The sequence below is a fragment of the Heliconius melpomene genome, chromosome 13, assembly GCF_056956725.1.
Source record: "Heliconius melpomene rosina isolate 202511_hmr_F chromosome 13, ASM5695672v1, whole genome shotgun sequence".
In the NCBI taxonomy this organism is placed as follows: domain Eukaryota; kingdom Metazoa; phylum Arthropoda; class Insecta; order Lepidoptera; family Nymphalidae; genus Heliconius; species Heliconius melpomene.
Window position 1 is genome coordinate 7,374,553 of NC_140401.1, and position 21,863 is coordinate 7,396,415.

The 21,863-nt window shown below is 33.6% G+C and overlaps 2 protein-coding genes across 9 annotated transcripts in view; one reads left to right on the forward strand and one right to left on the reverse strand.

Moving 5' to 3' along the window:
* Nucleotides 1-123: 123 nt before the first annotated feature.
* On the forward strand, nucleotides 124-11,588 carry DppIII (dipeptidyl peptidase 3). Of its 2 annotated transcripts, none has more exons than XM_085195906.1 (14): nucleotides 124-263; nucleotides 920-1,041; nucleotides 1,426-1,578; nucleotides 3,683-3,910; nucleotides 4,667-4,793; nucleotides 5,295-5,583; nucleotides 5,864-6,117; nucleotides 8,817-8,959; nucleotides 9,044-9,155; nucleotides 9,416-9,548; nucleotides 9,690-9,813; nucleotides 9,905-10,052; nucleotides 10,331-10,504; nucleotides 11,152-11,588. In XM_085195906.1, exons 2-14 carry the CDS (start codon nucleotides 922-924, stop codon nucleotides 11,304-11,306), a joined length of 2,160 nt encoding a protein of 719 aa, XP_085052032.1. In that variant the 5' UTR covers nucleotides 124-263; nucleotides 920-921; the 3' UTR covers nucleotides 11,307-11,588. The 2 variants fall into 2 exon arrangements, with proteins under 2 accessions (XP_085052032.1, XP_085052031.1); XM_085195905.1 differs by having other exon boundaries at nucleotides 160-471.
* Nucleotides 11,589-11,969: 381 nt separating this feature from the next.
* Nucleotides 11,970-21,863, reverse strand: part of Nuak (Nuak family kinase 1) — a 29,357-nt gene continuing 19,463 nt past the window's right edge. For 2 of the 7 annotated variants that reach the window (XM_085195910.1, XM_085195908.1), the window contains exons 19-29: nucleotides 21,481-21,619; nucleotides 21,005-21,172; nucleotides 20,530-20,727; nucleotides 20,226-20,285; nucleotides 19,778-19,889; nucleotides 19,317-19,414; nucleotides 18,806-18,865; nucleotides 18,642-18,683; nucleotides 18,260-18,339; nucleotides 13,494-16,761; nucleotides 11,970-13,103 (exon numbers count right to left, since the gene is read on the reverse strand). In XM_085195910.1, coding sequence (XP_085052036.1) covers nucleotides 13,043-13,103; nucleotides 13,494-16,761; nucleotides 18,260-18,339; nucleotides 18,642-18,683; nucleotides 18,806-18,865; nucleotides 19,317-19,414; nucleotides 19,778-19,889; nucleotides 20,226-20,285; nucleotides 20,530-20,727; nucleotides 21,005-21,172; nucleotides 21,481-21,619 — 4,286 coding nt within the window. In that variant the 3' untranslated portion in view covers nucleotides 11,970-13,042. The remainder of the gene's footprint in view (nucleotides 13,104-13,493; nucleotides 16,762-18,259; nucleotides 18,340-18,641; nucleotides 18,684-18,805; nucleotides 18,866-19,316; nucleotides 19,415-19,777; nucleotides 19,890-20,225; nucleotides 20,286-20,529; nucleotides 20,728-21,004; nucleotides 21,173-21,480; nucleotides 21,620-21,863) is intronic. The other 5 variants (XM_085195909.1, XM_085195911.1, XM_085195913.1 and 2 more) reach the window with 5 other exon arrangements.

Genomic DNA, 21,863 nt, shown 5'->3' on the forward strand with positions numbered 1-21,863 from the left:
ATGGAAGTACAAAGTCTACATCTATAAACTGTTTAAATTTTTTGGCAAAATTAATTTATTATATTATTGGTACTGTGCCGTATTTATTGTATTCTATATTAACGGCACCGTACATACCCTTAATTCTTATCTACATCGTACGTGTCAATAAAAATGACATTTTGACATTAGTTATTTCTTTGAAGTGCTGTGCTGAAGTCGTGGGTGTCATTTTAAAATATTGCTGGAATTTTTCTCAAACTTAAAGTATTATCAATTATTTAGTAAGTACGGCATTTTAAAAGTTTAAAGAGCTTATATAATACTGTTGTCAGGTTTTAACGCAACTGTAATCAATGTTCCGAACCCTGACTATTAACCTGTCGAAATGCCGGCATATTAAAAATGCTGATTCATTTATTTGTAAATACTTAAGATTTTCGTCAAGTGCATCTAAAGTTAATAGTGTACAACCGGCCAAAATAGTTAATGGTCAGTACTGTGTGTCTATTATTATTTAAAATTACATAAAACATTTGTTAATATGGACGTTGTATAGAACCAAGATACATAGACAAATAAATTGAAAATTTTAATCACTCACCACAAATCTCACTAATTAAAGAAAGTTATATCTCAAAATATCATATTCTCATACTTCTTTTTTTAAAAACCATATTAAGAATATAAAGCATTTTTTGTTACAAACATTTTATGTGTTAAAAGTGAAATAGAATATATGTTTTATATGATACAATATTAAGCTTTAGTCGCAGTAAACAAAAAGCATTTGAGGCCAATTGTGTTACAGGGGCACAAGCAACAGATTGTAGGTTTGATACCCACTTGAGGAGATGTAATAATAATTATTTATCCTGCTTTATGCAGCATACAGTGTTAAGCTAAAAAAACATTAATTGAGTTCACTTTTTACTTTTAGCCATGGAGGATAAATCAATCTTTCTTCTACCTAATAATCAAAGATTTGTGGAATTAGATAGTTCACAGGCATTTGAAAATTTGACTAATCAAGAAAAGCTTTATGCTCATTATTTAAGTCAGGTAAGATTTTCTTATAACAGAGAATTATTAAGTTACAATTATTAAATATTATAAGTATTAAACATATTATTTTTTAAAATAGTAAATTCTATAAAATAAATGATATTTTATTAAAGATTTTCTAAATATTTTTATAAACTTCTACCCACTGCTTGTATTAAATTGGATTTTATTCAAATTGGACTGGATTGGATTTGGATTGGATTATATATATATATATATACTATATGCTATGCTTAGGTCATCAAGAGAGTTAAGCCAGAATTTTGGCCAAGGTGTGTTATATATGCTTAAGTTGTGGCTTCACTCTTTTTACCATCAAAGCAACCATATACACATGATGGAATTTTAATATTATTATCAATAGTTATGATATTTTTTTAGGCTGCTTGGAATGGTGGACTTATTGTTCTTGTACAAACTAGTCCCGAATCACCTAAAATATTTTCATTGTTGCATAGAATATTCTTAGCGGAAACATTGGAGGAGCTTAAGACATCTTCAAATGCAGCTGGAGTGTCAGATGATGATTTTCAGGTAATACTAAAAGACCTAGATTACAGTCATTCAAAATAATTGTTATGACCTTTTTGACATTACCATTGATCAATTTAATCACAGCTCCTGCAAACTACTATACCCACTCACCTTAGCAATTTTCTGCCAACTCTTAGTTATATATGTGTAGTTATTTTTATGAAAACTACATATGTGATTAATCAACATTTAGAGACATGGGTATCAGCAACTAAGTTATACAATAAAGACAAATAGAAGAAAGTTCAGCTTCACACTGTATATTGCACAGCAGGGTAGGTAGAGGAAAACCAGTGCTAACACTTTGTTCCGCACTTTCCGCCGAAATCTGGCGTCACTGCGTGTTGAGTGGCGGAACTCAACCCCGCGCTCTGCCGCAACACCAGAGCGAAGAAATGAATACATTTAAACTTAGAAAAAAATTGAAGATATTTTAAAATATTATTTGTATGTAGTATATTTTGTTACAAGATTTATGATTAATGACTATTTGTTATAAAATATAAAACATGGGGAATAGAGTGTCTTAGTACTGATTTGCCTCTGCCATGCATGTGAATTGCCATGCTATGCATTAAAGTTCAGGCAAATATTTTTAATATAAAGTAATTTCAAGTTTTATAAAAATTCATGCTAATTTAAAGATTTTTCTATACAAATTTTCGACCCCTATGCACCCCGGGTTCAGGGTTAACATTTTTCAAAGTCCCTTCTTCGTGGGTGTTCCCATTATAAAAAGAAACATCTGTCCAAATTTCACATTTCTACCATCAGTGGTTACATGCATCTATACATCAGTCAGTGGAAAAAACTCCTTTTATATACAAGTCCTTGTATATAGATATTGATTATGTTAACCTAAAAGTTTATTATATTTATTTGCCATTTATGTGAATCTTACATATGTTACTGTCACAATATTTATATATTACATATAAGATAATTAATAGATAACATAACCACATCCTATTAGATAATTGTTGTTGTGGTTCTGTTGTACTATTTTCTATGAGCTATCAAAAGAAAGGAAATTGCTAATATTTCTTTCAAACCCATCTTTAAATTACATTCCACGATGCGTTTTGACCTTGCCCCCGTCGCCGCCCGAATTAACATTTTGCCTGCATCATCTTTGTCTTCGCCATAAAACGTGTAGCCGTGGGCCGAGATATCGCTACGACCGCGTGAAAAACGCTATCTTGCAGCTGCAGCCTAATCGATTTGATAGTTACCACTACAACGGTCGCGCTGCTCAGACCCTGAGCCTCGTGAATTGTCAGCACCTTCGAGCCTGTTTGTCCTAACCCTTCCCTGGCCGACCAGTGATTTTTTCTCCTCCTGGATAAACGTCAGGTGGAGCGGGTGTTTAAGAACACTCGACACTGGTGTAAATAATCTTGATGTCCTTCATAGAAAGGAATCACTCGGGCGTAGGTTTCAGTGGTTCAAAGGGATGCTTATGGATAGTCTGCTTGGGTGCTGAAGTGGGTGCAGACTTACGGTAATAAAGTAAATGCTAGACCAGATGCCATGCATCTACGCTTATTATTCGTGGAGTTCTGTTATCTCACCCAGTTTATTGAGCAGCTCACAAGCCCGCGTTCTTTCATCCCAGTCGAGCAGTCTTATCGATTTGTTTTTCGATTTGTTATTCGACAGGCAATGTCCTCCATCCTCGTGGGTAACGCTTCATTAATTTTGCGTCTTACTATTTTCTTAGTGCTACCATTCAACGGACGGAATTTGTGATTTCTAGACCTGCAGAAGCTTATGCCTAACCGTGCCCCACTTTTGACGCCGGGCTTTTTGATTTGGTGCCAGTGTGAAGAAAATATTAAAAAAATAATAATTCATTCTCTCGAGTCGAGATCCAAACAACAACTGTCGCGTTACAGTCACACCCTTGTGCCCCTGCGCCAACCATAACACGGCCTATATTAAACTATAATAACGGCCTCAAATGTAATTTTTATAATAATTTAAAAATATTTATTTTTATTATAGTTACTTTATTTGTGGTAATATTGAAATTTTATTTCCTTACTCTTTTGATTTCTTAAATTAATGATGATACTTTTTAATCAAGGTATTAAAATTGTTGCAGGCATTTCTAGTATATGCTGGAGGCTTTTTCGCTAACAGTGGAAATTATAAGGGCTTTGGAGATACTAAATTTATTCCCAATATTTCTAAAGAGTCTTTTGAATTGATTGTTAAAGCATCAAAGGCTTATGAAAGTGATGGTACTCATATCCAAAAGCTGTGGGAGAACACAAAGAATGTTATGTATAGTGTTGCACCTAGATTGACTAGTCTTGGCTTGGCAGACAAGGTGAGTTTTTATTTATGAATTTATATACATTAAATTATTTATAAAGAATTGTTGATATAAATAAAATGTACATAATGTTTTACAGCTAAGTAGTAAGTCCTTTCGAAAGCCTTTGAAAGAAGGCAATAAATAACTGCCTACCGTGGTATGTGCAGGATACAGTGTCAAGCTAAATAAAAAAATAATTGTAACTATAAAAAAGAAACACTTAAATCATAGCCATATCTAAATATTTTTTATAATCTCATTACTACTGTATATGTATATTATTTTTTTCTACAAAACTTCCATAAATTAGTATTATTTTCTTTTTTTTTAATAGGATTACCGAATGTGATAAGAAAACTATATTAACCTCCATTTATATTGCATATTGCTGTAAGCTTATAATGTAACAAATGATCATAAAAAAACTATATGCAGTCCATCAAAATGTATTTTTAGTAAATAAAATAAGGGTATTACTTCACACCAATTTGATGATATTTTGATCCTTTATCCATCATTGTCACATTTGTTAGGGCTACCCTTACCTGATCAAATGTCACACATTTTGCTCTTTTACATATGAATATTGAAACAACAGTTTCAAAATTATACTTGTATATTATATTTTGAAATGTGATGTAATAACACTTAGGACTCCTGCCCATCCCTAGTTACACGATGTCAAACTTGGTTGACCCCGCCACCCCCCCTTAACATGTGACATAATTTATTAATGGGCTCTTACAACATTTTTTTATATATGTATAGGGTGTGACTACATATTTTTCGAGCAATTGCACTGAAGCTGATTCTAATTTGGTGAACGATTGGATGAAGACCAAACGCATAGAGGCATATATTTGCAGAACATTCAAAACAGTTGCAGATGATGGATGTAAGTTTTATCAAAGATCATTTAGTAATTAGATAAAAAAAAAAATTTTTAGAATTTTTTCTTAAATAATGTGTTATAATATTATCCTTCTGTCATTTAGTAGATCAGGTAAGTGTATAAACAATCTTAAGTAGTACAAACAATCTTTAAACTGGTTAATTGTTTACGCATTGTGTATACAGAGTACAGACTGATATTTGTTTAATGCAACATGATGGCTTATACGTTATAACAGCTAATTTATATATTATGATAATCTTAGTAAAAATTAATAATTATGATGTAGTGGGACTGCATTTGACTGTAAACTTAATAGTTGTGAGTTTGATCCCCCAATCTTGATATCTGGGGAATGAACTTCCCTCTTCTCTTGGGTTAGACAAAGTGCAGCAATGAGGTCCGCTATTTAACACGAAGTAGCTCCATGATCTCTCTGTCTACATTGCTACGGATGAGATAAATATAATTTAACAACCCGATCATCATATTTTTTTCTTTCAGTACCTCTTTACACCATACATTTGGCCAGCATTGAAAAAAACCCTAAACCACCACTAACAATGGATAAAGAAAAATACAAAGACGCTTATTTCCAAGTGACTCGTGGAGATTATTCACCATTATTGAATCTCGTTAATGAAAATATGAGTAAAGCAAAGGATTATGCGGCAAATGACAATGAGAAGAATATGCTGAAACATTACATTAATAGTTTCAAGGAAGGTGACTTGAATGAACACAAAGAGGGCAGCAGATACTGGATAAAAGACAAGGGACCTATTATTGAAACGTGAGTTGTCGAATTCTTTATAAATTCATAATTTCTGTAAAAGTGCGTTAATTTTATTAAATTAAGGCACATTTACAATTAATTTGAGGCCATTTTGTTGCATCATATAATATTTCTGTGTTTCTGTTTGTACTACTGCTTTTATGTTTTATTACATAAATAAAACATAAACATCAACATCATTTCGTTAACATCAATTAAATCTACATAAAACATTTTTTTTTAAAATAAAACTTGTGGCAGCAATTTTTTTATTAGTTTTTTTTAAATATATTTTTAGTTATCAAGGTTTTATTGAAACATATCGTGATCCGAGTGGACAGAGAGGCGAGTTCGAAGGTTTCGTATCAATGGTCAATAAGGAAATGTCCAAGAAATTTGGAAAATTAGTAGAGGGCGCTGAAGGCTTCATAAAATTATTGCCGTGGGGCAAGGACCTGGAGAAAGACACTTTCCTTCGACCAGACTTTACTTCATTGGATGTTCTTACGTTCTCTGGTAGTGTTATACCAGCTGGTATTAATATACCTAATTGTAAGTTTAATATTTAGAATTATTTTTTGATTTAGTTCCATATTTAGCAAAAATTAATACTTTTATAGAACTTGAAAATGTTAGCAACCGCCCAAGAGCGGGCAGAACTGCTGATATCTTTTTAAACAATTTCTAAAAAAAAATTAATTTAACAGGGGTTTTTTTACATAGCCTACACGAAACTCAAAATCGTATCAAAATATGATAACATTTTTTCCAGCGTAATTTTGATATAGAAATACTGCTGAAGAAATGTTTCACAACCAACAATTAAACTCAAAACATCTTTTTAATCAGATTTCGTTAAATCTATATTTATAAAGTTTTCAATATATTATTCATCTATATGGTTAAAAAGTGAACAACTCCTTACCAGATCCACACTGCAATTAAATTGCTAAACCATAAGAAATCGTCATATATCATTATTCAATTATCATTATAAAATACATATACAGGGTGGAATTGACGGCACCACTTTAAATGAAACCACAGTTTTAACTACTCTATAAAAGCATAATATAATTCAGAAAAAAAATAATTCCCAAAAATGAAAAAGTTATTTTTTCAAACAAAATAAATAATAAAATAATCGTTTTAAAAAAAAACGCCATTTGTAAAGTGTTATATTATCACTCACACACTTACCTGTCGGCGCGGCAACGTCGCACACGCTTCATTCAAGAAATCGAGTCGCAGCAACTAGCGTAGGTATGTAGGCGACGGCGGCGAGCTGATGTTAAATTAACGCAACACTTAGGAATACACTTTACACACACTTTTATTGAATTATTTCTATTAGGTTTTTAATTTTACTTTTGTTGCACTACAAACACATTTTTTATGTTCCCGTTTTAAACTAACACTCATTTTTAACATGTTTACAAAATTATTACAATAATAGCATTTTTTTTCACTTTTTTTAACAATAAATATTACATTTTCTGTCCACATTACATTCAGCTCGATAATGACCCATATTATTACACTTGAAACATTTAATATTTCTTTTAATTGTAGCATTTCTTTTTACAATAAATGCAGATGATGATGACACAATTTCCCCCCGTAGTAGTATTATGGTTTGGAACTTCCAAGCATTCCAATTTTTCACTCCTTCCAGTTTTATTACTGTGCTGTTTCCTTTTCATTGTGATTGTTTATTTTGCTTGTTTTTCTTTTTTATTCCTTCCCGGCAACTTAACCTCCAAATTTCAATACCAACGCCAAAGCGTCGCGTGAAGTAACGCTGTTTTAATCTCGCCAGTATTTCTAATTTTCTACGATTGATGCAATCTTCTTTATTATTGTTACAACGTGGTCTGGGCCCATAACCCGTTGTATTTATATGGTTTAGTAAATAGCATTCAGCTATAGTCCGACCCAACTACTATTGCGCAGAATGTACGCGCCGCACCGATTCTATGGGAATCCCCGGTAATCGGTGCGGCGTGAGCGGGGTGTCTTTGTACAGATAACAAAATTCATTTTTAATATTGATTGATTGTGCAATATAACACTATAATTCATAATAAATGTAGATTATACTTTTTACGCATGATTTGATATTAAAATAATTAATAAAATTATCAATACTATTTACAAATAATTACTAAATATTAATTTATTTCGTATTGAGTTTTCGCAGGTCCTCGTGTAACATTATAAAACTCGTTTAATATTTAATTTTTATACGATTTTCTATCAAAATAATCATACAAATATAAATAATAATGAAAATCTTAATAAAAAATTTAATAGTATATTCGATAAGTATTTTAGTTAATGGCAACTATTACAATGTTTTTAATTATCTGTGTGAGAACAGAACTTAGCCGCGGAACGGCTAAGTTCTGTTGTATTTACATTATTTTGTTTAACTTTATACATTGAATAATTATTAAGTGTTTTAAATTATTTGGATGTTGTTTAATATTAATTTTATCATTAATCGGATTTCTAAAATCATGATGAATGTTTCGTGATCGTGATGATGTGATTACTGAGTATTTTTCTCAAATGTGAAACTATTGTGTCAGTATTTGAGTGTACTATCAAAACATACATTTTTTAAGACATTTCAAACAAATGTTGAGTTTTTAATATTACTTATGATGTAAATATTAGTGATAGTAAAAGGAGAATGCGACAACGACGATGTAAAACTAATGTTAAATGTAAGTACCTATCTATCGTAGTTCAATATCATTTTGTGTTAAAAATTTTGAATATAACTTTGTGGGTGGTTCAATAACCATGCAGTATTTCTAAATAATTTCATAATAAAAGTGATATAATAAATTGACTTAAAGTAGGATTTTGTTAAACAATTTTAATAAGAGGTTTGAACATTATTTAGATTTATAATAAATAGGTAATTGCGTGAAAAAGAACGCGAGATATCGTTCTTTCTCGTTCGGTTTTGTTTTGACGAATGAAAAGTAGAAGTTTGGCAACGCTTAGTAGTATTTTTGTAGTAGTATGTGTATGTGTGCGTCACACGAAATACAGGTATAGAGAAAAATCGTGAAATGAAAAAAAAATCCTACGTCCAAACTGTTGAGGCATCTTGATTAATTTCTTTAGCTTCGAGTTTGAAATTTTTTACCCTATATGCAGTTTCAATTAAAGAAGCGCAGCCTCTTCCACCCTGTATAAATAATGTTAATAATTTAAATAATTTGTGATTGTTATTACAGACGATGAAATAAGACAAAATGAAGGTTTTAAGAACGTGTCTCTTGGTAATGTCATCCCGGCTGCGTACAAGGAATCGGTGATACCCTTCCTGTCTGCACAGGACAAAGAACTGCTTGAGAAGTACAGGGTTCCCGCTTTTGAGGTAGTTTATTTTAAGATTAATTTATTTATTTAAATTTATTTAAATAATTATTTATTTAAATATAAATTCTTTTTATACATTCAGGTTCAAGTTGGACTACATGAGTTGCTTGGACACGGCAGCGGAAAGTTGTTGCGACAGAACGCTGATGGCTCTTTCAACTTTGACAAGGAGAAAGTTAAAAATCCTTTGACTGGTGAGAATTTTGGTTTACTTTTAATTTTAGTAATTACATAATTTATTAAATTATAAAAATGCGCCGCAGTCGGAAATTCTTCTGGTGATTTCATCTTTTTTGTAAAATTTATTTATATATTTTTTTTTTCTCATTGTGTTTGGTAATTGTAGTCTTATGACTATCGAACTTATATGAATATAGATAATAGAACTTATGTACAAATAGAATATTAATTAATATACATTAATACAGAAACAACTTTTATTTATTGTTTTTAGGCAAACCAATAGAATCCTGGTACACCGAGGGTGAAACATACGACAGCAAGTTCACCACCCTCGGCTCTGCGTTTGAAGAGTGTCGCGCTGAAGCGGTCGGATTGTACCTATCTTTGCAGCCTGAGATATTGAAGTTAGTTGCGGTTTTCGTATGGGGATTTTTTAGCTGTGATAATTTTTGATTAACAATTTTATCTGTTACTTAATAAAAGTACCTATTTAAATCGTCTTCTGTGTAATTTTTTCTTATTTAATGACGAACTTATTCTTTTAGAATATTCGGTTACGATGGTGAAGAAGCTCAAAATGTGATTTACGTGAACTGGCTCAGTCTATTGTGGAATGGTGCTGCTAAGGCCACAGAGATGTACCAACCTGCTAACAAGACTTGGTTACAGGTAACTTTAATAAAAAAAAAGACTACACACTAGTGTAGTGTATATAGGTTTTATCTACTTCTTTTAAATTGATGTATATTTATTTATACAGGCACATGCTCGAGCACGTTTTGTACTGATGCGTTTACTAGAGCTAGAAGGTTCTGGGTTGCTCACAGTCACAGAAGTGGAGCCTGGGACAGATTTGCTACTTACCCTTGACAAATCCCGCCTCGCCACTGACGGGAAGAGGATCATTGGTAATTTTCATTATATATTTTTTTTTCAAGAAATTATATCTATGAGTCAGTGAACAGTAAAAACAGAAAGTTTTTTTAGGACAAAAAGGAAGGAATAAAATCTATAAGTATTTTTTCTATTAAGTGCAAATTTTACTACTCTGCCTTATAAATATAATATATGTTTTTGTACAAAATGTACATTTAAATGATGGATGAGTATTATTAAAAAATATATTTTTTTAATTATATATAATTCTCATAATGCACTCATACTATAAAATATAATAATATTTCAGGCGACTTCCTAGTAAAATTACAAACGCTAAAAGCAACGGGCGACGTATCAGCCGCAGAACAACTGTTCGACCGCTACAGCCGCCTCGACGAGCCCTGGGCGCGGTGGAGGGACATTGTTATGTTACACAAACAGCCGCGTAACATATTTGTGCAGGCTAATACTGTTGTTAAAGGTATGTTTTAATAGTTGTAATAACACAAATGTGTAGGCTATATTATTGATAGTAGAACATATTTTTGGCTGTTTGGATTTAACTATTGAGTTTGTTTCTTGGATTAAGTATTTGTTTTATTATGTTGACCCAATATAGAAGCACAGATTTGATGTTTTTTTAAATTATTTCACTACAAACATAATATGTATTAATAATAAAATTAATTAAATAAAATAAATTAGCTTTACAGTGTATCCCGCTCACAGCAGGGTAGGCAGAGGGAACTAGTGTTAAGACACTCCGTTCCTCAATTTCCGCCGAATTTTGGAGGCATCGCGTGCTGAGTGGCGGAGCTCAACGCCGCGCTTTGCCTGGACACCAGAGCGAAGAAATAAAAATATAATAATAATAAAGAATTATTATATTTTCATTTCTTTCTTCAGATAAAGAAATGAAAATATAATAATAATAATTCAAATAAATATTTCATTTCTTCGAGTGAGGATCGAACTAACAACCAGTCGCATTTATAGTCACACTTTGTGCCTCTGCGCCACGACCGGCCTCGTTAACAGTTAATTAATTAAATATAATTATATAATAATGTCATTTAATAATAATTTACGAATATAACAAACTTTAGTACATGTTGTTTTAATCAACAGGCGACGCAGTGGAGCTGCGTCGTTATCCAGCAAGTGCTGAGGGTATGGTCACGTCATGGGTAGAACGATTCCCAAATACGCAGGTCGATGACATGTTGGAAAAACTTGCTGAACACGACCACAAATACTTTAATGAATTATATCAACTTTTGTAAAATTAAGTTTTTAAAGCGATTGATACTAAAAATAGACATTTGGTATTTCCAAATTATGTTGACATTATATTGAACAATTATTTGAGAAATTCACTTCATATTAAATGGTTCAATATTATCAAATTCATGTTTTATTTGAAAACAGTGTAAATAATAAATATTTACAATTGTCATACTTTTAACGTTATAAGAGCTATATTTTTTAGTTTTATGAGCATTTTATACATTACAATAATTATATTGTCATACAATTTTCGAAATATATTTTATATGTACTTCAAACTTTTGTTTTTTTTATTACCTTTGACTTTCTACTAATTTAATACCTAATAACCGGAATGGTTTATGTGAATGTCGCAATAGGCATGATGACAGCTAGAAAAATAATTAACATGACGTGTTTCAGTAATGAAACCCTGAAATGGAATGAATTTTTATTATTAGAATTATAATTATTTTGAAAAAAATAAACCACATATAATCCGCCAAGCCGCCATATAGTAAACGAAATCGGAGAAATTATATCACGCCTTGGTAAGCAAACGAATTCATTATAATGTTAGTGTAATATTGTTTACAGATATTATACAAATCAGAGGGTACTTTGTAGTTGAAGTTAATTAAATCTTTGGATTTCTTATATTAAGCATAAATAAAAAACAATTCTCAACTATATAATTTATTCACATTCAATACAAAACGTGTGTGATAGTAATCATAATATCGAAAACAGTTCATATTATCTTATTAATAAAAAGAAATATTAATAATCACCACACACTAATAAATAATTAATTATTACAAATCTAATGAAATGATAATAAATCAATAAATAAATAATGACAAATAGAAATAATAAATTGATTCACACGTTACATATGTATGTGCTAGACAGACTAGTTCTCACAGACGTCTAATAAAGTGAAATGGCAACAAATGATAAAACATAGTAACTAGTTCATTAAAATACTTCTGTTCTGCCTTAACAAAATAGATTCTTTGAATTCGAAAACATTAAATGTATTTACCTACATATAGTAGGTGGCTGTAACTTTCTCTATAAATACGAATTATTACTAAGAAAACCTTCAACTAAGCACCATTCTATTCGATTACTGTTGCTCGACCGCGGTGAGCGGTCAATACTATTCGGTTAACATTTAAACTTACGAGCTGGCTTACTATTCCGACGATAGTAAGTATAAAATAATTAAAATTAACATAATGAGTTAAAACATTTGTGCAAAACACTAAAACTTGCGTCATCATCATTTCAACAAACTTGACTATCAAATCCAGTTGCTTATGTTATAAAGGCACATAAGATCAATTCACAATAAAGTTTATAAAAAAAGGTAATATATGCAAAATATATTATTAAAATTGTATATTTCTAAGAAAGTTACTTTTAAATACAGATAAAATTGCTTACTCGTTGAAAAGTTGCAGTTGTAGTGATTATGTTTTTGGTTTAACGATCGACTAATGAGATTTCTCAAGATGCGCTATTCGTCAATTAGTCTAAGTACTAACTTCGCAAATGCAAAAGACTAAGTGGCAAGAATTATACGCGTACTATGAAACTATCTTATAATGCTATAAAGTAGTGGAGATAAAATTGAGATTTCGTAATAAATCCGAGTTCCAACTAATTTCGTTATTAGTTTCAATGTACCTCGACCGAATGTTACGCGAGAACAAAATATTATAATCGATAGTAGTATTAATAGCGCCTCTCAGTCAATTTTCGTAGAGCGTTCTGAACCGTCGCCTTCGCCTTTAGGTGTGACATTGGATCTGAAATTCAAAATCACACGGGTTTTTAAACAAATAAATGCATCAACAAGTCATTTCCGCTGATGCTCGAATGATACAAGTGTGCGCCATGATATTTATTAAATTTCTACTGAATGAAACTGCTTCGTTAATAGCAGAATATTTTAAAATATTTCTTGATATTCTCAAAGTACTCCTTTGCATAGCTGATTATTATTTATAATGTTCAGGCTAATGTAAAACTATAAATTCATTGTCTATGAATATTTATAAATCTACAATATATTATAAAACTTAAGCATTAGTGCTGTAAAAATTTAATTCAAAAGCGTGAAGCGTGCACAGATGTTTTTGTAGGGAAAGTTATTTATTATTATTTACTTTACATGAAATAAACTCCGTCATACACACCTCGGCAATGGGTCCTTTTCGGGGTCGGGTTTCCTAGTAACGCTGATTGAATACTTTCGTTGTCTTATTTTTTCTAATATATTTTCCGGACTAGGTTCTTTTTCACTCTCTTTGAGAATAATTGCCGAGTTCCTAATCTTTTTCGGTCTGTAGGTGGCGTAGCTCCCGGGTGAGAACAAGGAGCTAGTTCGACTATACTTTTGAGATTCTCTCGGAAGACCGTGATTCTGATCTTCCGCGGGGTCCGAACTGTCGAATAAAGATTTTGTTCTCGAATATCTACTAGAGCCGTAGGAGGCCGGTTGATCGTAATCTAGATAGGATCTGCCAGGGTACTTCCTGAAGTCGCTGCGGTCTAGCGACCTGTAAATGTCTACTTTGTCATTCATTCCATCATATCTCAAGTTACTTCTTGTATTGACAGGCAAGTCTGCGAGTAGAGATCGATAGCGTTCCGTGGACGGCGACAAGTCTGAGCCGACAGACAGACCCGGGGACAGGTCGTAGTTCCCCGGGGACGAGGGGGAAGCGTCATATTTAGACTCCGCCGCAATCGGAGAAGTGATACGTGCCAGAGGGTCGTACTCGGTAGCTCCGGGACCAACTAGACTACTTTTCCTTCGCTGTTTCTTTTCGTTAAATCGTGAATAGAAACTTTTCCTTCGTATTCTTTCTGCAAGATCCTCCTTTTCGGGGGTCGTAGAGTCGTGATTTCTCGCGGGTAAGTGATGTGTGCTAAGCTTATCTTTGCCGTCAGCACTCTGCTCAGATTTTACGTCAGAGTTCGAGTAAGTGGATCTGCTCCTTGACCGACTCCTGTTGTTTGCATCGCTAGAGTCCTCCTTAGGGTCACCATCGTCTGGGACAGATCCGTTCTTTTCTAAATAGCCTGTATCTTTTTCTACGTCGGATATATTAATTACTTGGGGTTCTATCACAGAATTAATAGGAACTATTTTTTTAACTCTTGGCAATCTTGAGAAATCTAGTTTCAAGGAATTTTTCATACTTTTAGAATCAATATCTTTTTTAAGTACTGGACGTTCATTATTATCTATGTTTATCATAGTTCCGTCATCGCTTGCCGTCCTGGCGTATCTATTTTTACGTCCTAAACCATTTAATAGTAAAGAGTTTGGCCGTTTTGGCTTATCCTCCAGATCAACAGTCGACCTTGACGTCTCCTCACCAATAGATTCATTAATAGGCTGCTTGTGTTCTGCATCTCCTCTGTCTGTGTTATTTTTACTTATTTTTTCTTTAGGTTCAAACTTTTTAAACAAGCCTAGTACTTTGGATACAGTTGTTTTATTTTGGTTACTATTTTGATTTTCCAGAGCAGCCACATCGGTAATGGTAACAGCTCTCTTAATTAAATTCGATTCTGTGGGTGGTTGAACATATGCTGGAACGGAGTTCTCTCGTACAGTGCGAATCGGTTTACTTATGTCACTCTTGACATTAGCTAATTTTTCTGGTGAGTTTGATTTAGACGATGTAAATTTTTCCAACTTATGTCCAATTGACTGTAAAACTGATTTCTTTTTGGGTACAACACTAGTTCTTGTATTGTCATCACTAGTTTTCTCCTTTGCTTTTTTAGTAACTTTTTTCTTTTCAACTGACGTTTTGGAACAATTTGCATCTGTTGAACTCAAATCAGTCTTTGATTTAGAAGACACTTTTTTGATAATCTTCTTCTTAATTACATTTTTCTTTTCGCTTGTTTCACCGTCTAGTGTCGTTAATTTGGTATCATCTTTTTTATTTACAATTTTACTTTCTTTGCCTTTTGTATCATCGGTACTTAGTAAAGTGGAACCATTCTTAGTAATTTTGTCATTTTCGGTACTATCAATCTTACTCTCAGTCTTATCGATAATATTTGTATTAGTCACTTTATATCTCTGTAATGTCAGCGAATGTTCCGTTCCTTTTTTCTCTGTACTAGATTCTGTTGATTCAATTTTTTTCTGTGATTCAGATTTAGTCACAAACGGTTTGGACTTTTTAGGTAAAGTGATGCTAAAGCTTACTTCTATATCAGTTTTAGTTTCAGGGGATTTACTTTTTTCAGAAGTTTTATTTTCATCTTTTTTATTCATGCAATTGAGATACACCTTTTCTGGCGACGGACTACTTGCCGGATAACTTTTTGGCCTTGTAAGTTTGGATTCTCTATTAGCTTTTTTATCATCTGTATCGTTATCATTACTTCTACAACTTTCTAAGGATATACTATTATTCGTATCATCATATTGATCAACATGTTTTATAGGATAACTTTTAGGCCTTATCATTTTCGATTCCTTATTTATGATATTTTTTTGCTTTTCACTATGTTTTGATTCAGAAATTAAGGCAGAGGAATCTAATGTAGTTTCTTTAATATTATCTAGAATAGGAAAAAACGGTGTGTTAGATCGACTCCGTTCTTTTAATATTATATTACTAATTGGCGATAAGCATTTTTTACCCGAGCTCTCATCTTTAGAATCGAATTTAAAATCACTAACTTCAGTAGGGCTCTTAGCGTTAGATTCAAGTGATTTATTTTTCTTTTCTCGAATTTCTTTAAGAATTTTTTGCGTCTCTAGCTCCTTTTCCTTTTTATGTTTAGCATATAAGCTTTCATCGGAGGGTGTATCAAAAAAGTCTGATCGCAAAAATCTTGAAATACGTTTTTTAGGCTGATCTCCACTTAATCTGAGGGAATGGCGTCTAAGTGTCAAGCTCGGTGAACTTACCGCGGAGGGTGCGCCATAGGCTACTATATAGCTCGGATCAGATAAAATACTACCGCTGTCCAGAGAATGGCTCTCATCCATAGACAGATTTTTTTCAGGCGCTAAATATTTACTCAGTAGCGGGCGATCTTGAATTCGATGTGGTGTGTCAGTTTTGGGCTCATCTAATTTTGCGGTACTTTCATTTGCTAAAGAATTGATCGTATCGGATTCCACGGAGGTAGTGGAGCGTCGCCTGGAGCGAGGTAGCGTGCAATACTGGGGGGCGGGATCGGAGGGGCACTCGTCGGGCGCGGCGGCGGGGGTGGCGGGCGTGGGGGCGGCGTCGGATCCATGCAGCGACAGCGTGCGGCGCAGGCGGGCGGCGGCGCGCGGCGGCAGGTGCGCGAGCAGCTGACGCTGCAGGCGGCGCGACAGCGCGGGCGTGAGGCCCGACAGCGCGCGCATCTCGCGCTCCGAGAACTCTATGGCGCTCAGGTCCAGGTCCGACAGGTCCAGCCCCTCCGCTTTCTTACTACTACCTGCAATGTCAATCGAAAACACACGATTTCCATCATGCATGGTGGTCGCTAAGATGGTGTATTTACAGTCGATGGCAGACTCTATTTCCACCCTCGGCGGGGTGCCGGCTCAGCTCACAGGTCGTGAACAGATCGGAGTTATTCGTTGTGATTAGGGGATGCAAACACTGATGCGACTGGTTAAAAGTTAAATTTGAAAAATTTAGTCTAATTAGAATTAATATCAAAACAAAAAGCGAAAAAAATGCAAAAATATCAACACACAAAAGATATGCATTAAAATGTTGCTTTCGAACAAGATGTGTTTACCATTATTGCGACGTGAGCGCAGTGACATGAGCCGGCAAACAAACAGCGATGAACAAATAGACATAGTTTAGTACCTATTGGTGCGCGGCGCGAGTCGGTGTGTCGGCGGGGCCGCCGGGGCCGCCGCGGAGGGTCGGTTTGGGCGGGGCATGCAGTGTAACGCGCAACCCAACTGCAACCACACCAACACAACCTCACTACTGCGTCACCCCCCTCTATCTACACACCACATCGACTAGCTACGTGTATGCTGTGATCTTTCCAAACAAATTCATTAACTGACCAGTAACTGAATAGAAATGCAAAACAATTATAAACATTAAATATTTCGTGTTCTTTAATCGTACACATTAAGGCATTGCCTCGCCGCTTATTATGCAAAATGAATAAAAAATATGCTTCTTTTTCAACACGTCATGCAATCGTAACTACGGATATGAATTTGTGATTAATAATCGAGAGCGACGCAACATTTTCCTGCTAAGGTTAGCGGAGGCAAAGTCAACACCTGCACAAAGAATGCATTAGGTATACAATGTGAACACTACGATGCAGAAACAAGTCATATTTAGTAATCAAACGTTAATAATAAAGAGGGGCTAAAAGAACACACAGAAATGTAAACGGCAATTTCGAATTATGTATTCGAAATTGTCTGTTACACAAATGTTATAGGAAAAATCACTGGCACGCATCGCGACCCCGCCCGCCGCCCGCGACCCCTCGTCCCACCCTTGTTTAGTGTAAGCTGTGAGTGAGGCGTGCGATATCTAACTACTAGCGGTGCCCGTGAATGCTTTATGTGAATCATTGAATACATAATCTAATACCTTTTTTCACGATAAAATAAAATAAAGTTATCTTATTATTAATTATAAAAAAAATATAACAATTTCAGATATCAAATTCCAATGAATCAAAAAGATATTATTCTCAAATATCATTATAATATGAAGAGAATAAAGATTTGATTTTTAGATTAAATTTGATATTCAAACGAATTATAAAAAGAAAAAAAAATTCTCAAAGAAAATTAAAATTTGGAAACGGAATAATAATTTCAAATTTGAGTATGTGATGATTTGATATGTAAATTTATATCAGCGGAAGCGTGTCCGGGCGGTAGGGGGCGACGTGGCGGGTGGAGAGTGCGGGGTGCGGGGCAACGCGTGGCGGGTGCGGCACTCACCTCGTGGCAGCGACTGGCGGGACTTGCTGAACACGGAGTCGAACGGCGCGTGCAGGTCTCGCGAGCCCCAGCCTTCACGCCTGTTTAAATTCAAGTAAAAATAAATATAATCCAGTTCTTTCAATAAATATAATATTTATATATAATAAATAGTACATGCAAAAAATATAAAATTTCAGATAAAAATTATAAATATAAAACAACTATAATGTAATTACGATATTCATATTATTGATACCTATTTATAATATAATCAATCACATACCAAATAAAAAATAGAACAAGTGAATAGTCATATTATTATTAAAATAATTCGCTTAAATATAATAATTTTGAAACGCTATGTATTACTTGTAATTTAATTTACTAGTAACAAACTCACGTTTCGGACACACTTCGTTTACTTTCCATGTACCTATGAGTGCTGCGTGTAATGAAAGCGAGCGACACAATTATAATATATAAAAATGACAGCGTACAATTAAATATAATTAGTTTGTTAACAGGTGATAGATAAATGTTTATATTAAAATGAAAAATACTCACAAAAGATGTCTCCGCGGTAAATGGGGACTGCATGCGGAAAAAACGTCATTATTTATTAGTCTGTACGCAAAAAAAAGCATGCGAAAAATTTATTAAAATTTTACCTGAAAATAAACCATATTAAATAACGAGTTATTGATAAAGTATATTATTTTGTTTTATAATGCTATGAAAAAATAAAGGTTTATCTATAAGAATCTTGCATTTAAAGAAAATCATAATATTATAGAAAATTTGTAATATTTTTTTATAGATAAATCTTTTTAACTATTTGAATTATTGTGGCCGTTTCTCACAGAAATGAGGTTCAAAAGCCTGTCCCTTTGCTATGAACTGAAATATTAATGTAAGTGAATTATTGATAATAAATAACACATAAGAAACATTATATTAAAATTATCAGACAACTTTTGAACTGATTGAGGTAATTATGATTGTGAGTATTTTAAATAATAAAATGACACAAAACTATCCAGTCTTAATCAACATAATTATGTTTGTTATATGTCACCTGTTGAAAAATGGCGATTGCAAATTGTTGAATAATGAATGAGGATGCTGGAAGCCTGGACCCTCTTCACCATTCAGACGTTGGGTAAGAGCACGCACCTAAAAAAAGAAAAAAGTACGATACAAATAAATTCCTTATATTTAAAATACGAAAGTGACTTTGTTTGTTACATTTTCTTTATAAAACGGTTCAACCTATCTTTATCAATTTGGTAAACATATTTTTAAGAGTATTATGAACAATATAAGATACTTAAAAAAAAACTTCAATGCAGGTGAAGCCGCGACAAACAGCTTGTGTTTTATAAAGATATATAATTAACGCTTTGGTGACAAAACTTGGAATGTGAAAGCACTATTCTCGGTTCTCTATGTCTACTGTCTCTCAGACAGGAAAGAGAAATTTATTTTCATTTTTAATAGTTTTATGAAAATAAAATGAAAATCCAATAAGTAACTTACTCTGTGCAGTAGAGTGGAGAACAAATTTTCAGCAGTTAGTAGATGGAAGCCTTCATCTTCTTCATCTTCTTCCCCAGAGCTTACTGATTCCGCTCGTGCAGCTCTAGTAGACCTGAATAATTATTTGATATTGGTTACTTAGCAAGTTTATCATATTTTAAATGAAACTCTTTGACCAGATTAATCTCTTACATTTAGTAATATATATTTTTGGAAACCCAACATTTCGAACACTTTGCAGTAGTCCACAGTCACTGGGAAACTCACTGGTGACTACAGGAATTTATTAAAGTGTTCTTCATACAATGATGAAAGGAAAATATTTAGTATCAACTTATTAAATACCACTCTCTAGTCAAATTACAATTCTTTAATCTTTGTGTAGCGGAAAGTAATAAAAATCTCCATAAAAATAGAGAAAATATCCAGTATCCAATTTTATCCATACCTCAATCTGTGCATATGTGTATCGTCTTCTTCTTCAGATTCACCACCACTCACCAAGCTGCTGTAATGTAAAAAAAGATGATATTATTATACAGTTTACTAAATTAAAACCATATTATTGACTTCCTTTAAAATAACATTCATATGATGCCATATTGTGGTTGTAACTTTTACGACTTGTCTGACACTGTCTTGTTAATTATTTTCCACATTATAGTTTACTTGTAAATTGTTACAAACATATATCTGGGTTGACTATATAAACACATATTAAGAAACCATAACTACAAAAAAAATAGTAATACCTTATACGTCTTGGCCTTCCGTGTGTATTCCGCAATCTTGTATGTAAGGGCTCGGGCTCAAGGCTTCGTTGTCGTGGTGTTACATAGCCCTTGCCCTCTACCGCTATGGGTATTATAAACTCGCGCGCTGATTTCTTTATTGGTTCGCCTGGGGAAGGAGTGCCTGTGTCGCTTGGGGACTCAATTGATGTTAGACGTCTGTAATTGAATGTTAACCATTAAATAAAAACATACTTATTACTAATATTATTTTTATATAGAAATGTTAGTAAAAATAACAGTGTGTTGTGTGTCAATGGTTGTAATCATGTGAAATTCCGAAATATATACTTGAGTTAAAACTTCAAAAGTGACAAAAGTGTTCTTAATAGAGTTGACAAATAAAAATAAATTGAAGGCACGCAAGCTTAACGTTTTTATCAACCACTGTCTCACTACTCCACAATGGTTTTAATACTAAAATATCCATATTTACCTTAAAGGCGTATTCGAAGACCTAGATGGTGGAGTAACAGGTGTTACAGGGGAAGTAACAGGTGATGCAAGAGTGGCTGGGGGTGAGACTGGCGTAACAGGAGATGCTCGAGCTGGTGGCTCTTCACTAGACATTGTGATTGGTATTATTCGTTCTACTGATACACCTCTGGAATATGAAAATTAATAAAGTTATTGTTAAAATATATAAATAATGGACATTGGTCAATTTTGGTTTCCAAAAAACCGAAATATTTAATTTATATACTTATCAAATATAGTAATTCTGTAATTAACTTCAGTAGACAAATAATCAATGTAAAATACGATTGACAAGAACACAAAGTTTGATTGTTTGTGTTTTTAAAGAACACAAACAATCAAAAGAACCAAAAAACTTAAAATCAAACCTGCAGCCATGTACGCTAAATTCATGGCGGCCACAACATGTGACCGTACCATAAGTAAGAGACCCACCTATTACGATGATCTTCCACCCTGTGCGAGGCCTCAGTGCGGAAGAGGCGCGCGGCGGAGGCAGGCGGCGTAGCAGGCGGCGACGACAGCGACGCCACGCCCGCGGACGACGAGCGCCCGTACGGCACCGGCGGCTTGCCTGCGTAACGTTAGAGCTATTCTTCAAAGCAGCTATCGAGCATATAGCAGGGTAGGAAGGGGGAACCTAGTGTACGAGTGAACACTTCATCCCCCACACACCGTTCAAATTTTAAGACATTGCTTAATGATTAAACAGAAAGATTCAATGCTACGTTTTGTTTTCCTAAAGCGAGGATATGTAAAACGAATCCCCCGGATGAGAATAGAATCTACGTACTATTTACGTAGTCAGTCGTTTTATT

Excerpts from the sequence above, each read along its gene's own strand:
- DppIII (XM_085195905.1), top strand. The coding sequence starts at position 336 with ATGTTCCGAACCCTGACTATTAACCTGTCGAAATGCCGGCATATTAAA. Across the intron at positions 1,042-1,425 it reads ATGCTCATTATTTAAGTCAG|GCTGCTTGGAATGGTGGACT; the intron begins GTAAGATTTTCT and ends ATATTTTTTTAG. Across the intron at positions 3,911-4,666 it reads GTCTTGGCTTGGCAGACAAG|GGTGTGACTACATATTTTTC; the intron begins GTGAGTTTTTAT and ends ATATATGTATAG.